This window comes from Falco punctatus (genome assembly GCF_963210335.1).
Source record: "Falco punctatus genome assembly, chromosome: 7".
NCBI lineage: Eukaryota > Metazoa > Chordata > Aves > Falconiformes > Falconidae > Falco > Falco punctatus.
The window spans coordinates 1,007,325-1,019,846 of NC_137587.1; the positions used below are offsets into that span (position 1 = coordinate 1,007,325).

Here is a 12,522-nt window from a genome sequence, read left to right on the forward strand (position 1 = left end):
CAGCTGTAAAGCTGCTACCGTCCTGCGAATAGACCTGTTAATCAGAACAACCAAGTAGCTACAAATCAAACAAGTCTTCATCGTATTGTCATGATGCAGAAGGTCCAGGGGAATGGGGGCGGGGTGTCGTCGGTCAACTGGTCCCCACGGCCTGAAAACACATCGTGTCTTTTCAGAAACCAGCAAGCTTTTGTCATATGTTCATCCTCCCGTTTCATATTTTATGTAGATTGGGTACAGCACAGTTTAAAAAACTAACTCCGGCCTCTGTTGTAGCCAGCTGGTGACAGCACTGGGCTTATTTAACATTTTTTTCTGCAAACAATCACAGATGACCGGACCCTGGAGTCCAGGGATCCAAGGCCCCGTTTCCAGGCCCTTTAGCACCTCGGCAGCGGAACGTTCCGTCGGGCTGCGGGCTGGGGAGCCCCGCTGCTGCGGGCCGGCGCTGCGCAGAGCCCGGTGCCCGGTGCCGAGGGCTCGGCGCGGGGAAGGGCCCGGGAGGAGCCCGGGAGCCGGGCGGGCTGCTCTCGGGGCCGCTGCGTACGGCGTTAAGCACCGTTGTCACCGCCAGGCGGCCGGTGTCCCGGCCCCGTTTCAGCCGCTGACGAACTGCCCGGGGCAGCCCGGAGCGCCCTCCCCGCCGTGTCGGGCGGGGGAACCGCGGGGCCCGGGGCCGCTGCCGCCCGCCGGAGGGAGGGAATCCAAACCCGGGGGGACAGGCCCGTCCCTCGCCCCCAGCCGGTGCCAGCGACACCGCGAGCGCTTGCCCGGGGGACCCTGCCCGTCCCCGTGCGCAGGGGGCCGGGGCTGCCACCCCCGCGCCCAGGAGCGGAGGCTGCCGAGGCAGCTCCGAGGGAATCGCCTCCAGCTCCGAGTCCCTCCGGTTTGATGCCCGGTACCCGCCTTTCACCGGGGGAGCGCCGGGGCCGGCGGCCGTAACCCGGGGGCAGCGGAGCCACGGGGGAGCGGCCGCCGGGGGCGGGGGGCGGGGCAGGGCAGCCGGCTTGTGCCCCGACCCCGGCACCCACCGCCAGCCAGCGGCTGCTGGGCGCCCAGGCGGGCTACTGGCTGCCCGTCCCGGGGCGCCCAGGCGGGCTACTGGCGGCCCCGGGGGCCGGCCGGCACGGGGCCCGCTCCGGGCACGCTGCAGCCCCTGTGGCTACAGGCCCGGGGCCGAGGGGCTTCCCGGCGGCGCAGCCCACCGAGCCCAGGTGGCCAAGCACAGGCTGCGCCTTCCTCGTCCGCAGGAAAGGACGCCCGGGCAAGCGGAGGCCCCGCACCTCCCAAGGGCACCGTTCCGTCCCGAAATGCAAGGGGGGCACCGCCGCGGGCATCGCCCCTGCCACGGGCCCCCGGCTCCGAGAGCCCCCGGCGGGGTCGCGGCCAAGGCCGGGCCCCGCTGCACCCACAGCCAACCGAACCGCAGCACCCGACACCTTCCCGGTCCGCAGCAGCAGTTAAAAAGACAAAAAGATGACACACCGGGCCTGAGCCATCACAGATGGCACCACAATTCCTCCACTGTCAACATGATCCCAAATGACAGTAATCAGATTCTATTCATGCTAATTATGGACAAACTGGTCCTCTGCACACCTTCCTGGGTTGCATTTATGGACTCCAATCTGGCCTTAAGATCACTTGCCACAAAGACTCGCTGTGAATTTCTTCATCGCCAACTGGTCAACTGAGCTTGTTTGTAACGTCACCTGCGTTTCCAAGAACACAATGAATGTGCTGGAAAACACACACCCCCAGCACAGGTCACCACGGGACCCCGCTGGCAAGTCCTTTCCATTGCAAGCCTGACTGGACGCACTTATGTTCCTCTCTGTTCCAAAAAGGAACTTTACCCCTTACAATAAGGGGTCATGGGATGATGCCTTGCTGAAGGGTTTAATCAGCAGTTTTCAGAAATACATTACCTGACTGCATTGCCCGTTTCCCGTTTTCACTCATTCTTTCCTGTGAGATGATCTTCCACTTAAAATAAAACAAATAATTCTGCAACATCTCCTTTCCAGCCCATCACTTACCCTCGTGTGTAATTGTATTTTCTTTCCCATTTCTCATTGTATTTTCTTTTCCCAGCTCTGCAAGTCAACCTTGGCTCATCTGTAGACAACATAAGAAAACCCAAAACAAATCAAAAACCACTTAGCAAGTGTGTTATCTTCCATTTAATGGGTACAGAAGCAATAGGTAGGCGAGTTGTTACAGGCATTTTATCTGTTTCTTCTAAAAAAAGCATCTCCTCTGACGCTTCACTGGGCAACAGATCCTCAAGACCTGCTCCCCCGGCAGCTGTGCGTACAGCCCCGCGGAGGGGAACGATACAAAGGATTAACCTAAGCTGGGGTTGGGGCAGGGAGGGTGGAGAGCGATTTTATGCGGGCTGATTTTATGCGGGCTTAGTCTTGAGCCATTGGTTTTTTTCTTGTTAGGCCACGACGGGATGTTAACCGCCCTGGCTGCGTGCTCAGGATGCGCTTTGGTGAAAACAAAGCCCCTTTGGTACCTGTTCTGCATTTCGCAGCCACAATCCCTTCTTACAGCAGGTAACGTTTCCTGCGTCCGGCTCAGGACTGACAAGAGAAATCTCCTCCCTGCGGTCCCGATGCCTCGAACCAACCCCCAGATGCCTGCCTTGCCAAGACTTCTGCCTCAGAGCACAGGCGTGTGTCACTCGCTCAGGTCCAATGCCACGTGTCACCGGCAGCACACCACCGCGCCACTTCTGCGCCCTCTCCCTCCCTGTAATAAACTTGCAAAGCCAGTTTCTAGTCGACCTCAGTTGGTTTATTTTAGTTTTACACTTTGTCCCTCACATATAGTTATTTGAGTCCTGTACTGTTAAGATTTCTACAAAAATATCAATTTTTCAAAAGCAGAAAAGAGGGAAAGATATATTTTAATATATAAAAGGAAAAAAGCTAAATCTGACATTTCATTATATTCTTAAAAACATTCCAGTCTATTTACAGATGTGTAAAAAACAAAGAAAATCTCCGGGTCTCTTGGTCTAGTGAAAACGTGCGCCTTGCAGGGGTTTCCTTTCTTCTCCTGATCCTAAAGTCTTCTCATTACATGTCACACTCTTGCATTATTGCCTCAAAAGACAGCATAGGTAATTTTTGAAAAGTTTGTTCAACACCAGTGGGAGCTTGAGGGAGGAGCGAAAAAAGAGTCAGCGTTTAAACTCAAAGCAAAAAAAAAAAAAAAAAAAAAAAAAAAAAAATCAAACTGCGGACATGAGACTGTGGAACAAGGGGAGCAAAGACGAGGAACATTTCAAACGCGCTTTGTTGCCTGGCAGAACCCATCACAGATCCCTCCCAGAACCGCACCAACTACCGCCTTTTGCGGCCAAATGTGGTATCTGTTCGTAGTTAATTCAGTAATCACATTCAGGAACCAAACGTTTTTGCTGCCAGCGTTACACAGTACGTTTCTACTGCAGTCGAATTCTTCACTGCCCAGTGCCAAACAGGAAACACATCCAGGCATTTTCCACTACCTTGATAATGGGCAAATACTCAAAAGTACAGCATTTATTTTAGATAATGTTCGAATGGTTTTCACGTTACAGCGTTCTCTGTCCCACAAAGTATGCAAAGCACACGTGCTTCTTTAAAAAAGCTACTCGGGTACGATTAGCACACAATTCCGTGATTAAAATCAGCCTTTTGGAACGACAGAAGGATGAGGTGCAGAAAGAAAGGTCAGGGATTAGGAATCTGAACAGCATCGCAGCACCGTCCTGGCTGCCGTTTCACACGTAGGAGGAACACAGGGCCGTAGGTATTAAAATGAGCAACTTCAGCCTATTAGAAATGCTCAGAACCAGATTTCCCAGATAAATGAATTTAAATCTGATGCAGTGCTACTAAACTCGTTCAGTTACTCCAGATTTCCACTGGTTTAAGGTAAGGTTAAAATTCTTTGATAATAAGCAACGCATGTCTAAATACTTGATTCACGTTGTGAATTCCTTTTTCTAAGGCATTCACTGACAACCACACGACCCTGCAGGACACTCATGCTGACCTGTACTCCCCTCTTCCAAATCACGGATGGAGGACTTGCATCAAATATTAAACCAGTAAATACGCAGAAGGCAATGAACACGACTGCTTTAAAACACGCCGTTCAGAACGGCCAGGTGAGGAACCTTTTGGACGTGGGCTCTGGAGTAACTGTACGCAAACCCAGCTTGAAGGGCTTCTCCCCTCTGCAGCACAGTATCATAAAACAGGCGAGGAAACACCCCAGGTATGTGTACCCCTGACGGATCCCACCCAGACAGACCTGGAACACGCGGCTCGCTGAACAGGGCGCGCGGCCGCACAAACGCTGCTCCCCACGCGTGGCAGAACACCCCTCGCAACACCCGCACAGCCTCCGCGCTGGAGAGAGCGAATCCCTGCGTTACTGCCAGAGATGAGGGATCTGGGGGGTGGGGGGTGGGCACCCAGCTGCCGCTGCTGGAACAGTAAGACAGGGGATTACATTCCTAACAGAAATCGAAATGCACCACCCACCAAATTCTACGTCATTTTCATGGCGACGTGTTTTACCTTTTTGGAGCAGTTAAGAAGCCCCTCAAGCGCACCATAAATCATATTTACAAACTTGATAGGAAAAGATTGTGTATACACTCATTAACAAATCATCTCTCCTAGGCTGAAAATTTAATTTCTCAAGAAAACTATGAAAACAAAAGTTGTGTACAAAAATATAAATATCTTTACAGTCTGCAGGCCCTTCACATCCAACAGCTGAACAGTGAAGAGTATCTACAGGTTATTGAGTAAGCAGTGGCAGAGAAGAATAAAAAATACATCTTGTGATTCAATACTGCCCTATATCCCTGGTAATGAGCATTTTTGTTGACTTTTTTTGCTATACACAACTTGTGCAAACGCAGTGAGAAACCTCTGAGTACCTTTCCTGAATTTATAAAGAAATGGAAGGTTTGGAAAGATATTCACATATTTTCATATGTACATTCACATATACACCTCGCTCATTCACACTAGGCTACAACAGTCCTGAAAGCTGAAAGTGTTCTGTACTTTTACAAAGCAACGCTTCCTATGAACATTCCTAGCCACCGAATACATCTCGGAGAACGACAGGAGGAAAGAAAACAAGAACTGGGAAAACACTCAAGCTATTTCAGCAATGTATTTAAAGACATAGCAATAGGGTGGCCCAAATCTGCTTCTGCTCCTTGTGATTTTTCCTTCCTACGCATCAAAGGAGACAGTATTCGTATAGGGGCAGGAGGTGACAGTGAGGGTTCTTTTTAGTAGTTTTATTAAAGTTAACATACTGTCCTACTTCTAATTACACTGGGAAACGCGATTCCCATGTAGTGAGTTATAGATGTTTATTAAAATCTTCTGTGCATAAGCTCCTAAAGAGAGTCTCTGCCAGAGAACTATCTAGCACCAAGGAACAAAACCTTTCCACTGCAGCCCTCTGCACAGTCTCAGGTTTCCCTTCCGCTGCTCTAGGTAACAAGTTTGAGCGTAACCGCAGTCTCATTTCTGCACATTCATCATGTTCTGCAAACACTAAAACCAGCGAATGTGAACAATCCCATTTCTGCATAGATAATTTGCCTGGTACAAAAACAAGTAATCCAGATTTTCCCCCCCAAACAAGACAGCTGCCTCCCTGCGGGGATGTGTGTGTGTGTCTCTTTCAACAGCCCAGATTTCTCAGTCCTTTGACAAACTATTTGTGTGAAGGACCCAATTTTGGAAGGATACCAGTGCCCAGCAATGGTTAAGGACCATCTTTGTTTTGTGAAGGGGAATGAGAACACCCAGAATACAACCATGAGGTAAAAATGCATAAAGTTTCATAGCACTTATTTCTCAAGCTGGGGCCTGCCCTCAGACGAACAGAGTGCTGATGCCATACGGAAAACGAGCGCTGCAGACAAGGGAGGCTGCCGAACTCCAACACCGCTCCACATCTCCATTCCAGTCTCTGATAAAAAACAGATGCCTTTATTTGCCTGCTGAATTTGAAGGCAAGGTCCCAGCAGTATTCAGTTTCGTAACCACAGGTGCCAACATGGGCATCACTTTGTTATCCTGTCCGTCTTGAACAGTTGTGGATAACGAAGTTTTTGCCCCACTGGGTGCCAATTTTGCAACTACAGGCGCCAACAAGGGCATCACTTTATTACTCTGCCCTTCCGAGTCCACCGGCAGAGTTGCCACTTTCAATCCAAGCGGCGCCAGCTTGGGCATGGGCCTCCACAACGCGTCAGCACTACCGGCTTCTGGGTTAGTCTTCATCTGCAAAACCGGTGGAGTCACGTTACTGGCCTCTGCCAAGGTCGTGACGGTTTTGCCATTCCCGCCACTGGTTATGGACAGGCTGGGAAGCGGATCCTTCATTTCGGTACCTATTACTATCTTTAAAACGTCTGCTTCAGATGAAGGCTCCCCAGAGTTCTTGTCCCCGTCAGTAAGGTCATCATCTGCCAGGTGCAGCAAGAGGGGACTTATAGAGCCACCACCCTCCGAAACTTCGGAAAGGTCCTTAAAACTGCCTCCCAGATGGCCAAACTGGAAGGCAGACCCATCTGCAGCACCGAGATCACTGGCTGCCCCCCGACGAGCCTCTGCATCCTCATGAGAGAATTCCGAGTTGAGGGTGCTGGGCAGCTCCGACATGGCTGAAGCATCGTCGTTCAGCTGCTGGTTGAGGAAGGCGATCTCATTGAGCAGCGACGTGAGGGTTTCATCGGTGTCATCGCTCTCCTCTATGCTGCTCAGTAACTCACTTGGATCCAGTTCTGCTTCCTCCATTGCGGACGCTACTTTCCTCAGTTCCACTTCTATCCGGGAATCCTTGATCTGCAGCTTGCGGAACGGCAGTTCTTTAGATTTTAATCTTTCCCCTGCGGAGTCACCGTCCTTCTTCCTGGCTTGGCTTCCTACAAAGTCACCGATGCAGAGCTTTTTGCCAAAGGACTCTGGAGGTTCCTTCGTGGATGACACGTTCCGGAGCTGTGGAAAGGCATCTTTATTTTCAAATAAAACTTTTGTGGGGCCTGTGGTATTTCTTCCATCTCCGCCGCTGTCTCCAGCACATGGTTTGGCTTTTTCTTCTGAAAGGACACTACCGCTCTTTCTACTTTCAAGGGGTGTTACAGCCAAGGATTTCTCGCAAGCCTGAGTACCTGCAGCTGTCGTTACATTAGAATTTTTGCTTCTGTTCAGGTTTAGACTCATGCTTCCCTCACCAGCCAGCGATGTTACGTTAACAATCTTGGGCATCATGAAGGAATCTTCGCTTTCTGCAAAACCAAACAAAGCAGCGTCTGTCAGGATCCACGTTAACTGCAAGGTAATTCCTAATTACATATAATTTGCTCACACTTTCAGGTCTTCCTCACATAAGCTGCTATTCACAATTTAAACTGCTTACACAGTTTTGGTCAGGTGAAGCCTTAAAACACTAACAGCTTAACGTTCAACTTGCAGAACAAGAGCAAGCTCCACAGCCGCCACCCCAGAGCCACCCGCCGCGTCCCCCTCCAGCAGGCAGGCACAGATGCCGCTAACTGTAACGCTTACAATGCAGCTGGGGACACACAAGGAAGTCAGACAAACACCGTTTTCTCCCTTACTGTTTGGTTTTTTACGCTTTACTTTTACGCTCACATTTTGCGATAGCGGTTTTGCGCGCAGTCCCACAGAGGCATTTCAGGGACTACGCCATTACTTTTTGCCTCCACACAGTTTCCTATTTGCAGCACACGGATTTTGCCCAGCCCCAAACCCGCAGCGAAATTTCCTTTTCCGTGGTGACCAAATGACTACAACGAAGCAGAAAGCAAGTGGCTTGCTTTGAAGGCAGCTGACAGCAAGCAGCACAGACTGCCAGGAACCACCCTGCGCCCAGAGCCGGCAAGGTAGGTGCTCGGTGTGAGAGGACATCTCCCCCGAGGGCAGCAGGGCTGGCGAGGGGCCGTGCCGCAGGGGGAGCCTGGCCCTAACAGGCAACGATTTTCAACAGCCCAGCACCGCTGCGAACCGCGGCTTCCCCAGCAGGACACATCACGCCGCAGACACGTCCCGGTCCCTGCTCGCTCTGATTTTGCTAAGGGCAAAGAGGCTCAGTGAAGTGAAGGAAAGTTAAAAAGTTAAATTACTCATCTGTAATCCCCTAGGGGCCCCTCTAAACTGTTCAGAGCGTTTGCTTTGGCTACCCAGACAATAATACCTATCATCGCTGCCTAGTGAGAAAACAGTTTACCTTCATTTTTGCAAGGATAACGTTCCCTGCATGCAAGCAGAAAGATCCATAAAATCAGAGAGCCTACCTGAATGGGGCTCTGTGGCTGACACTACTGTTGAGGGCACTGGGTTTCCAGCAACAGTTGACAGTGTAATGGGAATGGTAGAGTTAGTAAGGATTCCTTTTACTTGGACAGGAACTGTTGATCCTGGGAGCTGAATCATCACAGAAGCAATACCTTATCCAAGAAAAGGGGAAGGGGGGGTGAGGTGGAAACAAGAGCCTTTCAGATACTCAGTTAAGCCTGGAAAATAAGAGCCTTGCCTAGGCAATTCTTTACACTGCAATAGCATCTGGAAGTGGTAAAAAAAGAGAAATATAGATTGGTTAGGTGATTAAGAAATCTTCCCTATGTTTCCCTAATTTGGGATTAGTGAAAATTTAATAGACTTGACTTACCTGTTGATAAATGACAGTTCAGAGTTAATAATATCACATCTCTCTTACCACAGCCAGGTTCTACCTCAGCCAGTTAAGTTGTAAAAAAACCCCCAAAAACTACATCAAAGATTAAATAACATGTTACTCTGTAAACTGCCATGCACATTTATGAAAAGCATTATACTGGCTTCCATTAACATGTTCTCGCATGATCATACCTGGTTGTGCTGTCATGGCAGTACTGACGGTGCGAGGCTTTAACTCGGCTTGCAGCAGCGTGGAAGGCACAGCTGCCACCTGCCCCGGGACCAGCGGGCTCTTCAGGGTGAGCACCTGCCCCTGCGGCGTCATCACCAGGCTTGCAGCAGTCAGCGTGAGAGAGGATGAGGTGTCCTCTGCAAAATAGAAATACGTGCATCAGTAGTTTATTCTGGCACAGCACCCCTGACGGCAAACAGCGTCCTGCGACCCAGCGGTAAGTACAGCTGTGGAAGGCACTCCAGCTAGAAGGTTTACAAGCCCCAGAATAGAAAGCTGCTACGGAAGCCGTGCAGGCTCCAGGAACCTCACCTACACAGCTAGAGCCAGCCTGTACTGTCTCTTTGTGCAGTGTAACAACCCTAGCTCTCCAGAGCGTCACACCCCGATCAACCATCAGAGCAGTCCTGCTGAAGTTACAAAAGGGAATTGTTCAGTCCAAAGAAAGGAAGCTCCCACACCACATCCACATTCTGATGCCAGTCTTCCCCAGGACTGGACAAAGGGAGGCTTGGGAAACCCGAATAAAAAAATATTGTTGTTTATAAAAGCCCAAGACCACTTCAAGCAAAGTTATTTATTATCACCAAAATAAGAAGCATCACCAGATCCTTAAGAGTATTACAGCAGTACTACCATGAAAGTCTAGATTTCTGCCATGCTTTTTGTTCCTTCCTACATTTATGGTATGAAAGTCTCCATAAATGCCAAATACTTCTGCACAAGTTCTTGGCTCCAGAAAACTTCTCAAGTGTCTGAAAATTCTGGCATTTAATTTAAAAGCCAGTCTTTCAGCACTCTGACAGCTAAGATTGTTTGGGGAGCGATGTTTTAAAAACCGAATCTAGCAGCTCCAGTATTCCGGGGGTTGGGCTTCAGGTTTTGAGTCAGCACAGAACCACCTTTGCTTCTCCGAAATTACTGCAGCGAAACTGCATGAGACCAAAAGGACAACTTCACGGGAATTTTCTTCCCATCGTTCTGGGACTCAAAAGTCCTGTTCGTTTGAAGGTCTCAGCGGTGCTGGTCTCCCCCTTCCCGAGAACAAATTGTTCCCACACCTACTGGATGAGCACTTCCCGGTCCAGTCCTCAATTCTGCTTCAAGAACGAAGCTGCCTGCACAAGCAGGCCAGAGCATTTTGCTCTCCCACGGGGTGCTGCTTCATCGTCTGTCTCCCCTTTACGCGAAACGTGCATTGCTTTTAGCCCACCTGTGGCACGGGCTCCTTTCCTGGCGAGGATCAGTGGCTTGCCTCTCCTATTTGTCATAGTCATTTGGGCCAGCTCTCTGGAGGGAGCAGAAGATCCTTCTTGCTGCGTGCTAGCAGTTGAGGTTACAACAGATTCCTCCGGCTCGGTTTGTTTCTTCTTTTTTTGTGCTTCTACTGCTTTTTGTTTGGCATAAATGTATTCTAGCTTCTTCAGGACAACCTCTTCTGTCTTCCCTATGTAAAAAATTAATAAATGTAAAAAAACCCATATCTTCAAACTCTCCTTCTGGAACTGAAGAGCTTAAGGCAGAACTAAAAATCTATTAAGCTGACAACATTCAACTACTAAACAAGAGATAACCCCACCCCCACCAAGTAAACAGCTCGCTTAACAACAAAAGGAAGTCATTAGCTATTTATTACAAGGTGGGGTTTTTTTTCCTTCAGAAACATCCGTACATGTTAAAATTTATCTTCAACTTTGATGAGCAGAAACCAGCTTGGACAAGCACTAGCCCTCGCTGAACAAGTACTGTTTGAAAGTATCCACAGCTGTGAAAAACCCCTCGGGGCTCTCCTAACAATACATGTGTAACTGCCAGACAAAATGCTACCCTCACCTGGTACGAAATTTCTTGGGATTAATGGGCCCTGTTACTCGAACAGCATTTAGAGGTAAACTCACGTACAGTTTAGCATCGACGTGAAAATTGTAACCTTGAACAAACGAGTATTTTATAAACATTTTCTGCAGATGCACACAATTTAGTACGATTGAAGTTGAAATAACTATAATGGTTTGTTTCCTGCTTAGTATTTATGTTCTAACATCATGGTCTATCTTTAATTAAGTCTGTAATTAACTAGCTCTCCTGAATGGAATTTTTTTCCTCATTAGTTTTGAGGTACTTCACTATGAATTCAAAAGATCAGAAAAATTTGTGAAGTTGCCTGCTTTCACTCCCTGCCCAAGAGGCCTATCACACACTTCTGGATTAAGAGTAAGGATTATTAAAAACACTTCTTGATTATTTTTTTTTAGATTTTTTTTTTAACAAGTACCTAAAATACACATGAGCTGATTCACATAAATGCACACGATGTAAGTATCTTGCACTTATTTCTACTTTACAGGTAGCCTCCTGTTTTTATCCCCAGACAGTAAGAAGATTACAGGAATAATCAAATGTTTTGTTTGCTCACACACATTTTGGCACCGGCTGAACACAAGTCACAGCTTTCCTGCACCTCCAAACCAACAGGAAGACACAACAAACAATGAACGCGGCTTTGTCTGGAGATGCCCAGGTGAGCTGCAGCTCCAAGCACGCTGCACTCTCCTTCCACAGCCAGGGCTGCTGCCTTACAGACACCGCTACAGCACCCGTTCTCAGAGAAGCAGCAGAACAGTTACTTGCAAAGCTGACGAAGGCAGGCAGAGGTCTCGGCACTGCTCAGAACCCGCGGTGTACACTCGCCAAGCACCGAGCAGCGCGGTTTCAGGACGTGACCGATGAGAGAACGAGGCGCCTTCCCCCCAGAGCACAGGCAGCGCGCAGGGACCCAGGCCCGCGCTCACAGCACAGGTCATGCTGCCCTTCCTTCAGGCACAAGGGAAGACACAAGCAGCTCTCATCAGCATAAGTGTATGGGCGAGTCAGAGCTCAGCAGGTCTGTTTGGCATCCAGTCTACGATTTACGTGAACTAATGACTCACCTGGATCCACCGAGGATTACTCCACACACCCTGGCTCTTAAAAGCCCTTTCTTTCATTATTCCAGCTAGTCTGCACCCAAAAAGAGTCTCACCTGAAAGCGTGGATACTTTCCGAATCAAAACATCTTGTTTGCGTGTCAGTAAGTTCTTCTGTCCAATAAATTTATCTGCCTGATCAGTCAATCCTTGGATTTCTTCATAGGCCTAGAAAAGTGTCAGGGAACTGATTTATAAACCAATAATGATACCCAAAATAATAAAATAATTTTCCTTCCCAGAAACCTTGACAGAATTTAGACAGAAACCAGGACTCATTAAGTACCAATGTAATGCCAGCTTTACCTAAATGCAAGCTGAAAAGCGATAAACTTGTTCATCCTTTTTAAAGAAAAAACCCTAACTTTTATCCCACAATTTCAAGGTACAGCTGATAAACCTAATTATGTATCTACAACTTACATTTTGTTTTCTGTCATTTACATCTTTACAACTAAGACTTCAGTGTCAGTATAATAATCGAATGCTACCTTCTGCATCAAAAAAAGTGAAGTCCTCAATGAATTTCAAAATTGCCTGATGTACACACTACGCTGCCAAGGAATTAAGACATAACCTTCCATGGTTA

At 48.6% G+C, this 12,522-nt stretch overlaps 1 protein-coding gene across 10 annotated transcripts in view; it reads right to left on the reverse strand.

The window, feature by feature from the left end:
- Positions 1-4,677: 4,677 nt before the first annotated feature.
- Positions 4,678-12,522, reverse strand: part of MGA (MAX dimerization protein MGA) — a 62,703-nt gene continuing 54,858 nt past the window's right edge. For 9 of the 10 annotated variants that reach the window (XM_080394779.1, XM_080394778.1, XM_080394785.1 and 6 more), the window contains 5 exons: positions 11,990-12,101; positions 10,181-10,414; positions 8,928-9,104; positions 8,354-8,506; positions 4,678-7,324 (listed from right to left, as the gene is read on the reverse strand). In XM_080394779.1, the coding sequence (XP_080250905.1) occupies positions 6,024-7,324; positions 8,354-8,506; positions 8,928-9,104; positions 10,181-10,414; positions 11,990-12,101 (1,977 nt within the window). In that variant the 3' untranslated portion in view covers positions 4,678-6,023. The remainder of the gene's footprint in view (positions 7,325-8,353; positions 8,507-8,927; positions 9,105-10,180; positions 10,415-11,989; positions 12,102-12,522) is intronic. The other variant, XM_080394783.1, reaches the window with a different exon arrangement.